This window comes from Salvelinus alpinus, chromosome 17 (genome assembly GCF_045679555.1).
Source record: "Salvelinus alpinus chromosome 17, SLU_Salpinus.1, whole genome shotgun sequence".
Classification (NCBI taxonomy): domain Eukaryota; kingdom Metazoa; phylum Chordata; class Actinopteri; order Salmoniformes; family Salmonidae; genus Salvelinus; species Salvelinus alpinus.
Genome location: NC_092102.1, coordinates 28441285 through 28461387, shown reverse-complemented (window position 1 = coordinate 28461387; position 20103 = coordinate 28441285). Strand labels below are relative to the sequence as shown.

General features: G+C 44.2%; 1 protein-coding gene across 2 annotated transcripts in view; it reads right to left on the bottom strand.

Annotated features, from left to right (window-relative positions):
• vps13d (vacuolar protein sorting 13 homolog D) overlaps positions 1-20103 on the bottom strand; it is a 64619-nt gene that overhangs the window by 20134 nt on the left and 24382 nt on the right. The window contains exons 35-59 of one of the 2 annotated variants that reach the window (XM_071348385.1): positions 19515-19589; positions 18149-18254; positions 17851-18003; positions 17449-17584; positions 17222-17269; positions 16918-17068; positions 16531-16747; positions 15996-16249; positions 14616-14807; positions 14325-14451; positions 13437-13579; positions 13077-13207; positions 12713-12888; positions 10896-11019; positions 10428-10663; positions 10113-10215; positions 9704-9861; positions 5034-5142; positions 4426-4596; positions 3885-3989; positions 3304-3453; positions 3028-3180; positions 2566-2662; positions 2233-2381; positions 1849-1983 (exon numbers count right to left, since the gene is read on the bottom strand). In XM_071348385.1, the coding sequence (XP_071204486.1) occupies positions 1849-1983; positions 2233-2381; positions 2566-2662; positions 3028-3180; positions 3304-3453; positions 3885-3989; positions 4426-4596; positions 5034-5142; positions 9704-9861; positions 10113-10215; positions 10428-10663; positions 10896-11019; positions 12713-12888; positions 13077-13207; positions 13437-13579; positions 14325-14451; positions 14616-14807; positions 15996-16249; positions 16531-16747; positions 16918-17068; positions 17222-17269; positions 17449-17584; positions 17851-18003; positions 18149-18254; positions 19515-19589 (3599 nt within the window). The remainder of the gene's footprint in view (positions 1-1848; positions 1984-2232; positions 2382-2565; positions 2663-3027; positions 3181-3303; positions 3454-3884; positions 3990-4425; positions 4597-5033; positions 5143-9703; positions 9862-10112; positions 10216-10427; positions 10664-10895; positions 11020-12712; positions 12889-13076; positions 13208-13436; positions 13580-14324; positions 14452-14615; positions 14808-15995; positions 16250-16530; positions 16748-16917; positions 17069-17221; positions 17270-17448; positions 17585-17850; positions 18004-18148; positions 18255-19514; positions 19590-20103) is intronic. The other variant, XM_071348386.1, reaches the window with a different exon arrangement.

Below are 20103 nucleotides of genomic sequence, written 5' to 3'. Positions count from 1 at the left end.
AACTGACGGGAGCAGATGTTTCCAGTTAGAGCCGTTGCAGATTGCTTGGCATAAGGGTTTGAATCATTGACATAAAATAATCCCTGATACCCATGTGGTGTAACACTTAATGAAAATGACATTCTAGGCGATCAAAAGCCTTTTCTGCATCAAGTGAGAGAACTGCATTATGAGACTCACTATCTGATGCTTCGATGATATAGGAGGCAGTGAATATTATCAGTCACGAGGCGTACTTTTATAAAAACCTGTTTGGTTGTTATGAACTAGAGCGGTCATAAAGGGTTCTAGGCAAGATGCCAACACTTTGGCGTAAAGTTTAATATCTGCATTGAGCAGAAAAAGGGGGTGATAGCTAGAACATTTAAGAAGGATCTTTGTCCTTTAAAAGCAGTGAAATAATGGCAATATTATCATTTTTCGAGAATGAACCGTTTGTTGGTGAGAACAGAGTGAATCATATCTAATGAGTGGCAGAATGTGATGTAAAATTTAGGTGGTATGCCATCCAGCCCCGGATGCATTCGGAAAGTATTCAGACCCCTTGCCCTTTTCCACATTTTGTTACATTACAGCCTTATTGTAAAATGTATTATACTGTCCCCCCCCCCCCTCATCAATCTATACACAATTCTCCATAATGACAGGTTTTTAGATGTGTGCAAATGTATAAAAAATTAAAACTGAAATATTACTTTACTTAAGTATTCAGACCCTTTACTCAGTACTTTGTTGAAGCACCTTTGGCAGCGATTACAGCCTCGAGTCTTCTTGGGTATGACGCTACAAGCTTGGCACACCTGTATTTGGGGAGTTTCTCCCATTCTTCTCTGCAGATCATCTCAAGCTCTGTCAGGTTGGATGGGGAGCGTTGCTGCACAGCTATTTTCAGGTCTCTCCAGAGATGTTTGATCAGGTTCAAGTCCGGGCTCTGGCTGGGCCACTCAAGGACATTCAGAGACTTGTCCCGAATCGACTCCTGCGTTGTCTTGGCTTGTGTGCTTAGGGTATTTGTCCTGTTGGAAGGTGGACCTTTGCCCCAGTCTGTGGTACTGAACGCTCTGGAACAAGTTTTCATCAAGGATCTCTCTGTACTTTGCTACGTTCATCTTTCCCTCAACCCTGACTAGTCTCACAGTCCCTGCGCTGAAAAACATCCCCCACAGTGTGAAACTGCCACCACATTCTTTACCCCAAGGACGGTGCCAGGTTTCCTCCAGACGTGAAGCTTGGCATTCAGGCCAAAGAGTTCAATCTTGGTTTAATCAGACCAGAGAATCTTGTTTCTCATGGGCTGAGAGTCTTTAGGTGCCTTTTGGCAAACTCCAAGTGGGATGTCACGTGCCTTTTACTGAGGAGTGGCTTCTGTCTGGCGACTACCATAAAGGCCTGATTGGTGGAGTGCTGCAGAAATTGTTGTCCTTCTGGAAGGTTCTCCCATCTCCACAGAGGAACTCTGGAGCTCTGTCAGAGTGATCATCGGGTTCTTAGTCACCTTCCTGACCAAGGCCCTTCTCCCCCGATTGCTTAGTTTGGCTGGGCTTCTAGCTCTAGGAAGAGTCTGGGTGGTTCCAAACTACTTCCATTTAAGAATGATGGAGGCCACTGTGTTCTTGAGGGCTTTCAATGCTACAGACATTTTTTGGTACCTTTCCCCAGATCTGTGCCTTGACACAATGCTGTCTTGGAGCTTTACGGACAATTCCTTCAACCTCATGGCTTGGTTTTTGCTCTGACATGCACTGTCAACAATTAACATAAATGAATGCTAAAGCCATATGCATCATTTTGGAATATGCCATTACATGTCACCTCCAGTGAAAGTCTGTCTGTTCATTTCCCCCTCACCTCTCTGAAGTGCTTGAGGATGTCGTTGATGATGATCTCCTGCGTCTCGTAAGGGTGGACCCGGGTGAAGGGGTACATGTTGATCACTGCATCCTCGAACCGTATCAGCGGGATACCCAGGGTTCCCTTGAGGGCCTGCAGAGAGCACAGAGCACTTTTAGAACAAGCACAAGAAAGTTGTCTGGGTGGATCAACAATATTCTAGGTGAGTGGAGAATCATGTACATTTGTTTGTCTTATAATGGCGACCAATTAATAAGTCAAAGAGAAAACCAACAGGCAAAGGCAGACATATGAATGCAGAAAGCACGCTTTGCTTCCCTGTAAGAATATCCTGGTACGGCTCTGTATAATTTCTTTGTACTGAATTTAGCAACCTTTTACCTTGAGGTCAGGCGGGAGCTTGTGAGAGGTGAACACACTCAGCTTGACCTGAGGGAGGCTGATCTTCAGGTTCTCAAAGTAGTAGCGCTTGGGAGCTCCCTGTTCATCACTGGCCTTCTCATATAGACTCTCATCCAACCGCTCCAGTTCTGGAACCATAAGACAGACAATGAACACGGACCATCCCAAATACAAGATACACACACAGCAGACAGACACACCACCTGTTCTTTATAATGTCCGGTCCGCTTATAAATTAGTATATATAGAATGCCTCTCGTATAGTCAAAAAACCTGTCATGATATCCGTTCAGGAACCAGGGGTCTACCCACCTGCCTCTGTGTGGCCGTAACCAAAGAAGCTGAGCAGCTTCAGCAGGAGTTTCTCCTCGATGATGACAGTGAAGCGCCTCGCTGTCACCATGAGATGCTGCGCAGAAAACACGGTGTCATGACCTCAGTATTACAACATCTCCTCAGCCTTAACAGTCATTCAGTTTATAAACACTCATGAACTTGCCTCCTTTGTAGACTGTTAGCTAATGCTTACTGTATGGCAAACAAACAAACTAGTTTGAATTTGCTAGCAAGTGTAAGTGATTGTTCACATGGATCGTATTCATTGGGGCACACATTAGAAAAATGTAAAAATCTAGCATTTCTTATTGTACAAGACATGGTAGTCGCTCCCTGTTTCAATTTGTTTCCTTCAATTTCCTGCCTAATGAATAAGACCCTGATTGAGTCAGGCCATGCCTGAGGTGCTGTGAAGTGAACTTGGCAGTCAGGCCTTACCTTGAAGAGGTCGGTGAGAATGAGGTTGCTGGGGACCTTAACAGAGTTGATCTGCAGGGCGGCGCCAGTGTCCACGATGCTGCTTTCACTACTGGAGCCTGGGGAAACACACAGCATCACCGGCTGAGTGGTGCCCAGGAGCTGATTATCCACCTGGTGGAGAGAGCGAAAGATGCAATCAATACATGTAGGCACAACTACAAATCAAACTCCTCAGTTGATAGTTAAAAGGTGCACTAAAGGGGTTAAGAATGTGAATGGTTTAGGAGGGGTTACCTGGATGTTCTGGATGCTAAGCTCCAGCACCTCGTTGGCAGCGGTGCGAGTGAAGTGGATGTCTATACCCGACAATGTAGTGAACACCAGCTCCTCTGGCAGCTTGTTAACCAGGGAGAGACCCACGCCTTCCTCCAAGTTCACCAACACCTGACCATCAGACAAGACGGACAGACGGAGAGACAGACAGAATGGTGGTCATGGTATGTTAGCATTATGTGACAATCGCTCAAGGATTTAACAAAATTTCTCACATATTATGCAAGGGCTTACAAATTTGACCAATCACTGCACTATTCCTGCATAAAACAATCAAATAATCGCAATATTACCACATAAAATGGTTCAACAAAGCAACAAGTCAACAAACCTTTTCCCTCATCAGTACATTTATGACAAATTTGACAAAATTATTACAAATTGCGATGCGAAATGTCATTATTGCCACAGCAAAATCAAGCATTTTGTACGGCAATGATCCCAAAAAACTCTGCGAAATCTTTTGAGGGACTTAAAGGTCTTTGCTATGGGTAGGAAGAGGAAATTTATTTTTATACCCTTTTAATGGTTAGTAAGTGTACCTCCAGTTCCTGCTCTGGCTTCTTCTTCTGAATGTTGTCTTTGTTCTGGTCCTCCTCTGTGCTCGGGGACGTCCGGTTCATTCGCCGCTGGTTGAAGTCACTGATCTACAGTAGCAACAGCATTACATATAGCCAGTCAGGATACTCTAATTACCGGCAGACATGGAACCAACATGAAAGTATTGAAACGATACAGTCAACTGTACAGGGTCAGAACTGAATTCTGTTCAAGAGCTAGATAATCAAACATTGATGCAGGTGACTACCTCATGAAGCTGGTTGAGAGAATGCCAAGAGTGTGCAAAGCTGTCATCAAGGCAAAGGGTGGCTACTTTGAAGAATCTCAAATATAAAATATATTTTGATTTGTTTAACACTTTTTTAGTTACTAAGTGATTCCATATGTGTTATTTCATAGTTTTGATGTCTTCACTACTATTCTATGTAGACAATAGTAAAAATAAAGAAAAACCCTTAAATGAATAGGTGTCCCCAAACCTTTGTCTGGTACTATATATATCCAAATACACCCAAAGCTAACCTGCAGCACTCGTGTGGGTCCGTCCGGCAGGACTTGGACAGACAGCACCCCAGAGCCAGGCCTCATCTTCTGGTTGATGAACTGCTGCTCTGGGCCCAGCTCCAGCAGGCCTGCAGCCGGCCCCAGCACCACCTCTGCCCCGTCAAACAGCCCCTCCACACCACCGTTCGCCTGAGGGGGGTCAGAGGTCAACACAGAGGAGCACATTAAATAAAAATGGAGCTATATTCAGATTTGAAACAATGTTTGGTGAGACTTTGTTTTAGATGTCTACATACAGTATAGGCCTAATATACTAGCTAAGTGTTTCTAAGCTTCGTAGGTCACATTGTCAAAAGTGTCCATGTGCTCTAATCATTAGAACCTTATTCAATAGCATTATGAAGTACCTATTAAACATTTCAACACATTCACCTGTAAATGAAGTGTTACTTAAACTCTGAAAAATCTTAACTGTTTAACAATGCAAAATTAGATACCAAAACCTAATTAATTCTGCAATTATAATAATTTGATATGGACAGCTAAAATACTTCTAAAATAAAGTGTAACAGCAAAAGTATGTTTGATCAGCAGATAGTAAGAGGCGTTCTGTGGGAACTACCCACCTGTACCACCAGCCGGGGCAGGCCACAGGTCAGCATGCCTGATGAGAAGTGCCAAGTCTGGGTGGTGCTGCGCCGCGGGTCTGGCCTCCTCAGCATCAAGGGCTCATAGCTAGGGGAAAGGGAGAGAACAATGATGTCAGATACAGGTAAATATGTACAGAAAAAAATGATGTAACAGGCAACAATTTCTAAGATTTTACTGAGTTACAGTTCATATAAGGAAATCAGTCAATTTAAATAAATTCATTAGGCCCTAATCTATGGATTTTACATGACTGGGAATAGAGATAGGCATCTGTTGGTCAAAGAAAAAAAGGTAGGGGCGTGGATAGGGCTGTGGGGGTCATGAAATTGTCAGCCGGTGATTGACAAGCAAATAACAGTCGGTCTTACAGTAATTGACCGTTAATTAACATAAACACGCATAGCCTACAAGCCACTGATGCAGACCTCTGGAACATCTACATTATAAAAAGTCTAATAAATCCATGTAATATAGCGCCCTAAAAAAATCAATTCCCTTTGTGGCCAGTGGCCGTTGTGCACTTCTCCCCGAGTGCTGCACGCTCGGAAGCATCTCACTCACATGTCTATCCATCACGTGATCGGGCCTTTCTCACAGGCTACAAGTGAAGACAGACACATCGGGGATGCAACTGCATGCTTCCTTATCCAATTCCAAGGTGCATATTGAAGATATTGGAAGAACTGTCCACATTACTTTTCGTCAGCCAACAAGATGAGTAGGCTGAACGAAAAGCACTAGCCTATGTCAATCTACTATCTCCCATAATAAAAAGTCAACCTATTCTATGCAAGAAATAAATATTCCAAACATGGTCTGGGACAGATATGGGATGCAATAGATCCCAAATTAATACAGCCACTAGCATCAAACATTTTTTTTACGCAATGTGGCTGACAACAGATCAGAACGTTTAGATTAAAATGTTGATAAACTATAGGGCTATTTCTTCACATTATAAGCGCAGCAAGGCACACATGGCAGTAGGCTATAAGTGCAAAATATTCCATTAGCGGGAAAACACCATTATCAAAACACGTCATCTACAGTATGCACTTAAATAGCAAATGGAAGACGCTTTTCCCAAGGTTCATTTTCATGCCAGCCAGGTAGGCTATACTCCTGTTGTAAATATAAGTAATGTGCTTAATATTAGGAAATAAATAAATATAGTAGGCCTAGCCTATAGAAAGCTGATGGGATCCTCCTCTATATGCATAGCCTATAGAAATGTTGCGCAACATGAGCTCATGGACTCTCATGAAGTGTTTGATAAGATTTCCGATTACATTTGCATTGATGTCAGAGTGATTAGAGGGTCAATAGAGTGCTGAGTACCAGGCAGTTATCAAGTTTGGTAGGCTACTAATGACCAGCAGGAGCATCAGCGCTTGGAGAAGCCTAATTACTGTGACTAAACGGTCATGTGGAATTTGACTGCCTTCATGACTCGTGACCGCCAGTGTGGCGGTAATACGGTTACCCCAACAGGCCTAGGCGTGGATCAGAAAACCAGTCAGTATCTGGTGTAACCACCATTTGCCTCATGTAGCGCAACACATCTCCTTCGCATAGAGTTGATTAGGCTGTTGATTACGGCCTGTGTTGTCCCACTCCTCTTCAATGGCTGTGTGAAGTTGCTGGATATTGGCGGGAACTGGAACACAGTGTCGTACACATCGATCCGGAGAATCCCAAACATGCTCAATGGGTGACATGTCTCGTGAGTATGCAGGCCATGGAAGAACTGGGACATTTTCAGCTTCCAGGAATTGTGTGCAGATGCATGCGACATGGGGCCGTGCATTATCATGCTGAAACATGAGGTGATGACGACAGATGAATGGCACGACAATGGGCCTCAGGATGTCATCACGGTATCTCTGTGCATTCAAACTGCCAAAAATAACATATAATTGTGTTCGTTGTCCGTAGCTTATGTCTGCCCATACCATAACCCAATCTGTTCACAACGTTGACATCAGCAAACCGCTCGCCCACACAACGCCATGCACGTGGTCTGCAGTTGTGTAGCCAGTTGGACATTCTGCCAAATTCTTTAAAACAACGTTGGCGGCGGCTTATGGTAGAGAAATGAACATTCAATTCTCTGGCAACAGCTCCGGTGGACATTCCTGCAGTCAGCATGCCAATTGCACGTTCCCTCAAAACTTGAGATACAGTGGGGCAAAAAAGTATTTAGTCAGCCACCAATTGTGCAAGTTCTCCCACTTAAAAAGATGAGAGGCCTGTAATTTTCATCATAGGTACACTTCAACTATGACAGACAAAATTAGGGAAAAAAATCCAGAAAATCACATTGTAGGATTTTTAATGAATTTATTTGCAAATTATGGTGGAAAATAAGTATTTGGTCAATAACAAAAGTTTCTCAATACTTTGTTATATACCCTTTGTTGGCAATGACAGAGGTCAAACGTTTTCTGTAAGTCTTCACAAGGTTTTCACACACTGTTGCTGGTATTTTGGCCCATTCCTCCATGCAGATCTCCTCTAGAACAGTGATGTTTTGGGGCTGTTGCTGGGCAACACGGACTTTCAACTCCCTCCAAAGATTTTCTATGGGGTTGAGATCTGGAGACTGGCTAGGCCACTCCAGGACCTTGAAATGCTTCTTACGAAGCCACTCCTTCGTTGCCCGGGCGGTGTGTTTGGGATCATTGTCATGCTGAAAGACCCAGCCACGTTTCATCTTCAATGCCCTTGCTGATGGAAGGAGGTTTTCACTCAAAATCTCACGATACATGGCCCCATTCATTCTTTCCTTTACACGGATCAGTCGTCCTGGTCCCTTTGCAGAAAAACAGCCCCAAAGCATGATGTTTCCACCCCCATGCTTCACAGTAGGTATGGTGTTCTCTGGATGCAACTCAGCATTCTATGTCCTCCAAACACGACGAGTTTAGTTTTTACCAAAAAGTTATATTTTGGTTTCATCTGACCATATGACATTCTCCCAATCTTTTTCTGGATCATCCAAATGCTCTCTAGCAAACATCAGACTGGCCTGGACATGTACTGGCTTAAGCAGGGGGACACGTCTGGCACTGCAGGATTTGAGTCCCTGGCGGCGTAGTGTGTTACTGATGGTAGGCTTTGTTACTTTGGTCCCAGCTCTCTGCAGGTCATTCACTAGGTCCCCCCGTGTGGTTCTGGGATTTTTGCTCACCGTTCTTGTGATCATTTTGACCCCACGGGGTGAGATCTTGCGTGGAGCCCCAGATCGAGGGAGATTATCAGTGGTCTTGTATGTCTTCCATTTCCTAATAATTGCTCCCACAGTTGATTTCTTCAAACCAAGCTGCTTACCTATTGCAGATTCAGTCTTCCCAGCCTGGTGCAGGTCTACAATTTTGTTTCTGGTGTCCTTTGACAGCTCTTTGGTCTTGGCCATAGTGGAGTTTGGAGTGTGACTGTTTGAGGTTGTGGACAGATGTCTTTTATACTGATAACAAGTTCAAACAGGTGCCATTAATACAGGTAACGAGTGGAGGACAGAGGAGCCTCTTAAAGAAGAAGTTACAGGTCTGTGAGAGCCAGAAATCTTGCTTGTTTGTAGGTGACCAAATACTTATTTTCCACCATCATTTGCAAATAAATTCATAAAGAATCCTACAATGTGATTTTCTGGATTTTTTTCTTCTCATTTTGTCTGTCATAGTTGAAGTGTACATATGATGAAAATTACAGGCCTCTCATCTTTTTAAGTGGGAGAACTTGCACAATTGGTGGCTGACTAAATACTTTTTTGCCCCACTGTATCTGTGGCATTGTGTTGTGTGACAAAACTGCACATTTCAGAGTGGCACACCTGTGTAATGATCATGCTGTTTAATCAGCTTCTTGATATGCCACACCTGTCAGGTGGATGGATTGTCTTGGCAAAGGAGAAATGCTCAGGGATGTAAACTAGGGATGCACGATATATCGGTAAGCATGTCGGAATCGGACGATATTAGCTAAAAATGCCAATGTCGGCATTGGCCCGATGTGCAAAACCGATGTCAAAGCTGACATGCATACCTATATAACGTAGGTAGATGGCGTAACGACGCTACGAAAAATACAGCGCCAACAACTAAACAAGTTCAAGTCGAGCAGTCATTTGAAAAAGTTAGAACATTTCAGCGAGACAACTCAAAGGCAAAATCCATTAACGCCAAGATAATGGCATTCATTGCCCTTGACAATCAACCGTTCTCTGTCGTGGATGATGTTGGCTTTTGCAGACTGGTCGAGCACCTCGAGCTCAGATGTTGCCCTACCAGAATTACACAGTATTGTTGAAACGCACATCCGTGAGCTACCCTGCTATTAGCTTCACGACTGCAATTTGGACCAGCGATTTCAGCCACATGAGCATGCTGAGTCAAGGAAAATATCGGTATCGGGCAAAAATGTAATATCGGTGCATCCCTAATGTAAACACGTGTGCACAAAATTTGAGAGACATAAGCCTTTTGTGTGTATGGAACATTTCTGGGATCTTTCATTTCAGCTCACACCTTACATGTGGTGTTTATACTGTAAATGTTGTATTTGTATTCAGTGTAGATACAGGCATATACTATAAAGATGAAACCACACATAAGAATATTTTTGAGTCAGGGAAGCAGTGACTGACTGATTGTCGGTGACCGCTGCCAACCCTGCGATGTCCAGCACCAGGGAGGAGTCCAGGGGGCGTGGCTGAGCAGGCTTGCTCTGTGGAGGGGAGGAGCCTTCGTGACATAGCATTCCTGTTCCCGTCATCCGCCACAGCTGGGAACGCTTCCCCGGCTCCTGAGGTAACAGGAACAAGTTTGGAATATTGTTATTTTGGAGTTGGAAAAATAGTCTGTAAACTGTCTTAAAGCCTTTTCATTCATGGGTTTCAAGTGATCACTTCACTACTGAAAATTCTATGAAACCCAATGGAGAGTTCTGTCCCAGTCATACAATGTCCCAGTCATACAACATAATGGGTGATGTAGCTGACATTTGAAGCATAAACACTGCTACGTTTTAAGGTGTATTTGCTATAATGGTTGTACCTTTTTCTTGAGGACGACTCTCTGGGTCTTGGTCTCCACATCCAGCACCAGTTCAGCACCTGCCACCACCCGTTTTTTCCCCACCGGCCTCTTCCCTGCATCCCTGTAGAAACACAACAACATGAGTCAGCGTTTATGTCTGGGTTCATTAGAGCATACCGTAGCAAAACACTGTACAACGAAAAACATGTGATTTTTATTGGACAAGTCCAAGTAGTCCCTTCCTGTTTGTCTGTTTTCGTCCGTTTGGTACCAAATGAACCTGACCCTGGTTTTTAACTATGCCTGTCCATCCTCCGTCTCTCTCATACTCACTGAGAAAAAGTGTATGTGGCAGCGATGTAGATGAAGTTCTCGTAGTAGAGTTTGTTGTACTCCCGGAAGAAGTTCATATCAGCGGTGACCTCGGACGAGCCGGCACCCTTCACGATGAGGGTGAGGTAGGGGGGCAGGGTGGGCTCGTCACAAGCAAAGTCCAGCACTGATCCCGCCTTCACCTCCGTGTGAAGCCGGATGTCTGCCACCCCGTGCTGCCAGAACTGGATTGGGACCTGCAGTAAACAAACTCAGTTTGAGACTTAGAATCTCAATAAGATTATGGGCGCCATTTTGGCACACAAAATTCACCAATAACAGCATGCCAGTAACAATGCAAACTCCAATGTTTTATTTGACTGTTTGGCTCCAACATGATTAGTTTCCCAATCTCTGTATCTACATCTATGGCGCTGAGAGAAACTGTGATATGAGAGTTCGCCCCTGCAGACATCTCCAGTACTGTACCTCCGAGATGTTGTCGATGCGGAACGGCGGTGGTAGTTGGTCGGTGTCGCTGAAGCAGATCTGATAGGTGGCTCCCTTCAGTGTGATCTCAGCTCGCAGGAAGAAACAGTTGCCCAGTGTGTCTCTGTCGTGGAAACAACATAATACAGCACAACTACAGTAGAGGCATTTTCTGTAATACTTAACCATTATAATGAGTTGGGTATGGCATTATAAAGTTGGCTATCTCTGTGGTCTTACACCTGAGTTTCAGGTGTAATCGGACGGTATTAGCTAAAAATGCCAACATCGACCCGTTGTCTAGTTTAACACCGTTGTGCAAAACCGGTGTCAAAGCTGACGTTGTTCCCTACACAGAACAAAAGCATTAAAAAAATACAGCGCTAAACAGAAAAGCATAAAAAAATACAGCGCTACACAGAACAAGAGCATAAAAATATACAGCGCTACACAGAACAAGAGCATAAAAATATACAGCGCTACACAGCATTCCTAACCTAGCCCACAATGTCTGCTGTGTGGCTCGAACAGTCAACAAGCCAAGGAGTCATTTGAAAGAGTAAGAACATTTCAGTGAGACAACTCAAAAGGCGAAATCCATTAACTCCAAGATAATGGAATTCATTGCCCTTGACAACCGTTCTCTGTCGTGGATGACGTTGGCTTTGGCCGACTGGTCGAGCACTGGTACACACTACCAAGAAGACGCTATTATTCAGATGTTGCCCTACCGGAGTTATACAGTATTGTTGAAACTCACATTAATGAGCTACTTGCTATGGGCACCACTGCTATTAGCTTCACGACTGGCATTTGGAACAGCAATGTCAGCCCCATGATCATTATGAGTCTGACAGCACAGTGGGCCCACAAGGATTTGGTACTGAGGAAAGCCGTATTACATGTTCAAGAATGTGCTGGTTCTCATACCGCTGCTGCCATTTCAATGGCATTTGAGAACATGTTTGAAACATGAACATTCCTAGCTCCATTTAAACAACTGACTCGAGAAATAAGCCCATTAACTGTGCCTGCAGCAGAAGTGATACACTCTGTCATGGCATTGAAATGCCTGCTCAACAAAACTGCTGACACATGCCGTCGGGTCAACTCGGAAAAGTACTCTACTAGAGGCTGTGAACAAGCGATTCAGTGGCATTCACTCTGAGCCTCTTTACGGTGACGCCACCATGCTCGATGCTAGGTACAAGGACCGCTACTTCAATGCAGACAAGAAACAGGGTTTATGTGAAATGTTACAGACACAGCTGGACAAGATGTATACGGACACAGTGACAGTGCGCACCGAGGAAGAGGCCACGGACAGACAGCTGAAACTTCACTGCTTGACATGTATGATGAAATCCTGGTTGAGACTGAACAAATGAACAACGAAACAGCACAGAAAGTTAAGTGAAAGAAATAGATTTGGATTGTTTTACTGGTAATGGGGACATACGTAAATGCCAACAACATAACTTTTTGGTCAGTGTGTGTTTCAACTATTTAACTGTACTAGAATGCTTAAAATGCCGCTAAAATTTTAAATATTGGTTATCGGAATCAGGTATTTTGGCAAGGAAAATATCAGATATCGGTATCAAAAATGTCATATCGCTGCATCCCTAATCTAAACCACTTTGAAATATATTTTCCATAACCAAAAATATTGTAATATTAAGTTACATATTGCATTTTTAAAGCCTTTGGAGCAGCTATGGTGCCAGGGATTTGTTCTTACTGTATTTTCACAATGAGCACCATTTTTTATGTATGACAGTATAGCCGTTTTCTCAGATAGTCCTATAGTCTTTTACCTCATGTTGACATGGAAGGACTTGGGCTTGTTGACCTCGAAGCCTCCGGACCAGGTGCAGTTTTGGGTGTCCATGAAGCGCACACACAGAAGCTGGTCGTAGTCATTCCTGGGCCAGTGGAAGACCACACTGGAACCCGGCAGGGTGGAGATGTAGCCCTCTGGGTTCACTGTTCCCTGGAGTCATACAACAACAATAAGGGTTGTTGACATGGTCCTGATCATGAAGCATTGCTGCTCTATGACTAGCTCCAATAAAGATCATGTTTGAGTCCTAAAACAGCGGAAATCTGCTTTCTTTTCATTGCTTTGTGTTGTCCCTTTGGATGTGTCTAATTCCTGTCTTTGCACTGTCAGTCACTCACCTTACCCCTGGCAAACTCCCTCTGGGAGAAGGCCAGTTTGTGGGTGGAGCGGTTGTCCAGCAGGTACCGAGGGGCAAAGGTCACGATGTGGGTGTCTCTGTAGCGGCCCTTGCCTTTACGAACGTTGATGCCTGTGTGAAAACACAAAGCAGCATATTTCAGGGCTGCGACAGGCTATATAATAGACAAGGGCAACAAATGGGCACCGATGCCCAAGGTTAACCATTAGTGAGGTGTTGTTGTTAGGCTACTTGCGGTTGTTGTTAGGCTACTTGCGGTTGTTGTTAGGCTACTTGCGGTTGTTGTTAGGCTACTTGCGGTTGTTGTTAGGCTACTTGCGGTTGTTGTTAGGCTACTTGCCTATGTTGTAGATGAGCCCAGGTCTATTCCCATGCTGGATGACCTTCACCGCCCTGACTCCACTCCCACCGTCCAGGGAAAAGCCCTGGCACCAACCGGGAACCCCGTCCGGATGGATCCCTTTCCCTATCCGCATAGTGCACCTGAGAAAAATGGAGACATAAGAAAACCGGAATTGTGGAAGCAACATGGTGGAAGCTCAACTTAGTTGTTTTTTTAGGATGTGAATTAATACATGGTTAATTAGCTAATTAGTTAACTATTAGCTAACTAGTTTATAGTTTGATTTCTAGCTGCTAATGTGTTGTCTATCAATATATAGCCTACCATCCTTCTGCAATGTCTCTCGACAGAGACAGACGATGCAAACGTATACACAGAAATGCACATTATGGACAGAGCTCGCAGTGCAGCCACTGGAGAGGATCTCCCTTGAGAAATGTATATATATATGTATATAGTATATCTAGTTATGTATATACATATATATACACACATATATACATATACACATACATATATATACACACACATATATACACATACATACGTATATATATATATATATATATATATATATATATATATATATATATATATATATATATATATATATACACACACACACACACACATACATATGTATATATATATACATATATATAGCTACACTGTGCAGTAACATGTTTTCCTCACCGCAAACGCAAAGTGCTTTTAGACTTTTAGATATCACCGCTACTGAAATAATTGTATATTGAACATTTGTTCAAATGATGGTTTTACAGTAGTATTACTAAACTGTGCAACACTGCTCCAATTATACATGTGAACAATAAAAGGGATAGTGTCTAGAATCAGAAGTGGAACCAGGCCCTACAGCACACTCACATGGCTGGCTGCTCCTTGTCAGTGTAACAGAAGAGCAAGGGGCTGAGACTCCTGGCTAACTCGTGCTCCTCAAACTGACCGCCTGCATCCGTCTTCCCATTGTCCTGACGGAAGATCAACGGCAGACCTGAGGGGAAGAAAACAGTCAGAACCGTCAAAAGGTCAATACTTATTTTAATTCTATTCACTGTGTGTGTGTGTGTTTGTGTGTGTGTGTGTGTGTGTGTGTGTGTGTCTGTATGTATGTGTGTGTGTGTGTGTTCTGTTTATGAGGAGGGATAGAGTAAGCACCGGTCTTGTTGATGAGCCAGTAGGGTGCTGAGATGAGGATCTTGAGCGCCCCCTGTGCCCGCAGGATGATGCGTATGGTGAGACAGAGCAGGCGCTTGTTGGCATCATACAGCCGCATGCGCACCACATAGTTCTGGGTACCAGGGGGAATCAGCAGCTCCTTACACACAGAGAAGTTTTCTAGCAGCACCCCTAGTGGGAGGAGGAGGGTACAGACATGGTCAGGGTGAAAAAGTGTGGAGTAGGCTGTATAGTTCAATGAAAAAGTCTAATGTGTGATTTCAGGCTGTAGGCAACAAAATATAAAAAGTCAACAAGGGGGTGAATGCTTTTCAAGGCACTACACATACTAGATACAGTGCCTTTGGAAAGTATTCAGACCCCTTGACTTTTTCCACATTTTGTTACAGCCTTATTCTAAAATGGATTAAACAAATCAGTGGCCAGATGGAAGCCAAAAAGTCACCTAAAGACTCTCAGACCATGAGAAACAAGATTCTCTGGTCTGATGAAACCAATATTGAACTCTTTGGCCTGAATGCCATGCGTCACATCTGGAGGAAACCTGGAACCACCCCTACGGTGAAGCATGGTGGTGGCAGCACCATGCTGTGGCGATGTTTTTCGGCGGCAGGGCCTGGGAGACTGGTCAGGATTGAGGGAAAGATGAATGGAGCAATGTACAGAAAGATCCTTAATGAAAACCTGCTCCAGAGTGCTCAGGACCACAGACTGGGGCGACGGTTCACCTTCCAACAGGACAACAACCCTAAGCACACAGCCAAGACAACGCAGGAGTGGCTTCGGGACAAGTCTCAATGTCCTTGAGTCGCCCAGCTAGAGCCTAGACTTGAACTCGATCAAACATCTCTGGAGAGACCTGAAAATAGCTGTGCAGTGACACTCCCATCCAAGCTGACAGAGCTTGAGAGGATCTGCAGAGAAGAACGGGAGAAACTCCCCAAATACAGGAGTGCCAAGATTGTAGCGTCATACCCAAGAAGACTCATACCCAAGAAGACTCATTATGGGGTATTGTGCATAGATTGATGAGGGGAAAAAACGATATAATCCATTTTAGAATAAGGCTGTAACGTAACAAAATATGGAAAAGGTCAGGGGTCTGAAAACATTCAGAATGCACTGTATATTATCATTACATCAATTGTGCATTTCCACTATGGGATTTTACACTAGTCCTTGGTGTTTTACACCCGTGTTTCCGCCTCTGAGGCTTGGCCCACAAAAAGTCCAGGACCATGGCCCTCGTATACCTAGATTACATGGCTATGATATAGTATTATTTCCAGGTCAAGAACATTGAGATTCTTAATAGGTGGAGAGGTATTTAGATGAGAATGACAGCAGTGGGACTCTGACCTAGCTCCATGTTCTGGGAGGTGTCTGCAGCATGCAGCACAGCCTCCTTGCCCGGCTTCAGGGAGCCCTTGATGGACGTGCCCTTGATGTAGTAGTTGAGGTCGCAGGGCAGCAGGTTGGCCAGCACAAGCGTGGGCAGCAGGTAGATGGTGTGGCCTGGCTGCCAGTAGATCTGCTTGGAGCTGCCGGAACACGATACGGTCTTGGCAGGCTGCTGGTCTGGGTAGTTCTCTTTCTTGATCACCACGCAGAACCTAACAGAGGGCAGGAGAGAAGAGGCGAGATGGGAGAGGAAGAGAGTAATTGAGAAGGTATCCCATGTAAGAAAATAAAGAATGTTCTATATTTAGCCTGAGGGCTGATATGCCAATAGCATGCGCTTGTGGCTTAAACAAGTAGTGTAAACTTGGGAGACAAATTCTATCAACACCAGGCTGGGGTTAGACTAGAAATAAATACATGATTTGGTATGATTGGTTGGATTTATTTCTGGACTGAGCCGACTCAGACTGTGTGTACTGAACTGGAATTTTACCTGAAGCTCCGTTTGAGGTGGTCCTCAAAGTCGGCCGACTGGCACTCCCTCTTGCTGCTCTTGACCTCGCCGGGTCTTTCCACGCTGGTCCAATGGATGGGCACCTTGCAGAAGAACAGGCCCAGGCCTTTGGGCCGCGCCTGCAGCCGCCACGACGTCAGATGGAGGGGCACCGCCAGGGCCTCGCCGGGCAGGATGGGCGGCAGCACCACAGGCTCTGAACCAACAGTTTGAGATACTTATATTCCTTCTTTAACCAATAAATAGTCTAATCTTCATGTCAATTCTTTTCACTGTTCAGTGTTTTTTTTGCATGGGAAATGGCGCCCCCTGTTGACTATTTCCCAGTGTGAGGGTGAACCATGATGTATCATTGGGGTGACTCACTGTCTGGTGCTGAGGGGCTGTCCAGCCGCACCTCCATGGGGACTTCCAGGCGGTTCTTGACCATGAGGGCTGAACGGACTGTGATCACCTTCCGGGCACTACCCTCCATGGTGATAGAGAAGACCACGCGCACTGGCGGCAGAGCTGAGAACTACAACCACAGACATATCAGAGCCTAGCACCACAGACATACCAGAGCCTAGAACCACAGACATATCAGATCCTAAAACCACAGACATATCCTAACAGGGAATAAAAGGGGAAAAGCACTGGCTTATAGAAGTGTGATTGAAAGCACACCTACATAGACATGAGGGTGTATGATGTTGGTCCTGCTGACAGGGCTGCCCACCTAGAAAATGTAAAGAAATATCACAAACAATAAGCACAAAGCAGCATAATTCTAATGACATATAGGAAACATGTGAGAGCAGTGTTGGAGTAAACTATACTCCAAGCTTTATTCCAAGCTTTAGTTTATTTAATAGCCAAGTAAGACCACCGCTCTTGACCTTTGATCTGAAGACTCACCGTGTTAGAGGGGTTGTTGCGGTCGGGGGCGGCGTAGCGGAAGAACACACCCACTTTGTCCACGGACACGGGTTTGACCTGCTCCCAGCCCCCAACACGCACCAACAGCTGATGTAACTTCAGCTCATGAGTGTGTCTGCAGAGAAACACAATAACCAACAGTTCAGAATACACAGATCTCAGTTTGTATTGATTTTGACATTTTAATCATTTAGCAGACGCTCTTATCAGGAGGGATTATAGTCAGTGCAAGGTAGTTCCCCAGATTGGCATTCATAGCTATGAATCGGTGTGTGATCACCAGTTTAAAGTCTTATTCACTTTTGTCCTTGAACTTTTTTGTACTTCCTTTTAGGTCTTAATCCCTATACGAAAATAACGGTGACGCACCAGAAACCCTACCTATGCCTGAGTTTCTCTCGAGCTTCAAATTCAAAGGGAATCTCCTCTCCGGGCAGCACCTCTTGCCACTGGCTGACATTGTGGGTGTCATCTGTGCCTGGGCCGTGCACGTGGGATATGGAGTCTGCACTGCCACTGTGAGACAGCGCCACCCTGTGGGCAAATGGAGCACTCTGGTTATCAACATGCAATGATTCAGGAAGGCGCAACAATAAAATGCAGAATGCCTAGGCTGCACATTTTTGAAGGTAGACTCAGCAATATGCCATTATCAATGGGAAGACTCTACTCCACTGACCTTGTAGGGGTGGTGGTAAGGGTGGCGAACCACATGGTACATCCCGTGTGATTGCGCAGGGCGTAGGGTACAAACGGCTGCCTCCGCTTGGACAGCTTCACGTCGGCTATAAAGCAGGCAAGGACAGACCAAGACATGAGAGGTATTCTTTACTAAGGAACGGCCCCTATAACTAACTTCAAACTGTCAACCACTTTCCTCACAGTTACTTAAAAAATATATTCAATATATTAAAGAATATATTGGGCTCTCTGGAATATAAAACATATATTTTTCATGGAATGTTTTTGAATTTCCGTCTATTGCATTTGAAATGATATAAAACAATGACAAAAACAATGGCTTTAAAAAAATGAAATACAGACATCCACATCAAAATGCCATTCATTGGATGCTTCCAAAGTTAATGCACAACATCATTAATCCATTCCAAATGGCAGCATGGATTTCCGAATGTCAGTTTTCAATCATGTGTTATACAGATGGTTCCACGGTGGTAGGCTAACAACATGACCATACCTACCACCACGATGCTCATTCAAATAAAGATGGGAGGAGGATGCACAGATGAGATACAACAACAGTTCACATTGACAGAGCATGCTCTTTTAAGCTTGGTTACTCAGAGGTAAATAATAATAGTAAACAACAACCACAATGGATTGGATTTCTATAGATTGACATTGAATGGGGGAGGTGAGACAACATGAGACAGAGAGAGAATACACAAAGGAAAGTGTGGCACTGAGAATATGCTACTAATCTAACATGACTCTGGACGAGACACAATGGCTCTGTTCTAACATGGGGGGGCGTCACCTTCATCGGTAAATCCTACTTAAAAGTGCACCGTTAGCATCCAAGCTATTGGTTTCCCAAAATCATTGTTGGATTATGGATCAATTAAATACTATCTTTGAAGACGCTGATTATACTGACATTAGTTTAACTTTGGACAAATTTGCCAATATTGTTACAAGATAGTGAAACATTCGTGTTACTCAAAGCACTCTACATTTCCATTTTAGTAATTTAGCAGATGCTTTAATCCAGAGCGATTTACAATAGAGTAAGTCTATGCATTTTCATAGTTTTATTTTGTACTGGTCCCCCCGTGGGACTCAAACCCACAACCCTGGCATTGCAAGCGCCATGCTCTACCAACTGAGTCCCTTTGCATTAACGTTGCACTTAAGTAAGGATAGCGATGATGACCCCATGGTTTGGAGACCATAGAAATAGAATTACAAATATCGCTTCTGACCACCGATCCACCCATTCTACTTAAGGATCCCCAATCTAGTAATTCTATTTCCTTGGTGGAGGCCAACTGCTGCCTATCTGATCTATGGTCTTTAGACTGTACCTCTGGAGAGAATCTGCTGCTCAAGGCAAGTCAAGCTGGCTGTGCTCCTAGTTCTAAGGTGGGCAAGAGGGACACCTGACAGCAGAGAGAGACAGTTACCACAGAGAGGAGAGAGACATGCAAGGGGTCAGGAGAGAAGACAAAGGTCAGGATGGGAGGATTTTTTTTTTTACCCACCATGACCAAGTGTGTTTTATTTTATATTATGGGGTCATAACACCAATCAATAGACCTGGATCTGAGCTCAATAAAATCCTAACCCTCCCACCCTAAGGCCTACAGTACAACACTGTCATAATAAGGCGATAAAACATGTGGTAAACAGTCTTTACAACTCGTTAGCATGATTTAGACACGATAGACTTATCTAGGCCTAGGGCGGAGGGTTCAAGTAAAGAGTTCAAATGTTTTGATAGAAACATGGAGTGAGTCTTAACTCTTAATACACCATTTGACAAGGCAAAGGAACTGTGTTCATGTTAGTAGACATTCATTCCCAACACTTGTGGCAACATTTTCTTCAAACTCTCCAATTGTGCAATAACCATGCGAAGGCAGCGATTATTCAGGCAGGTTTCCAAAGCATCTG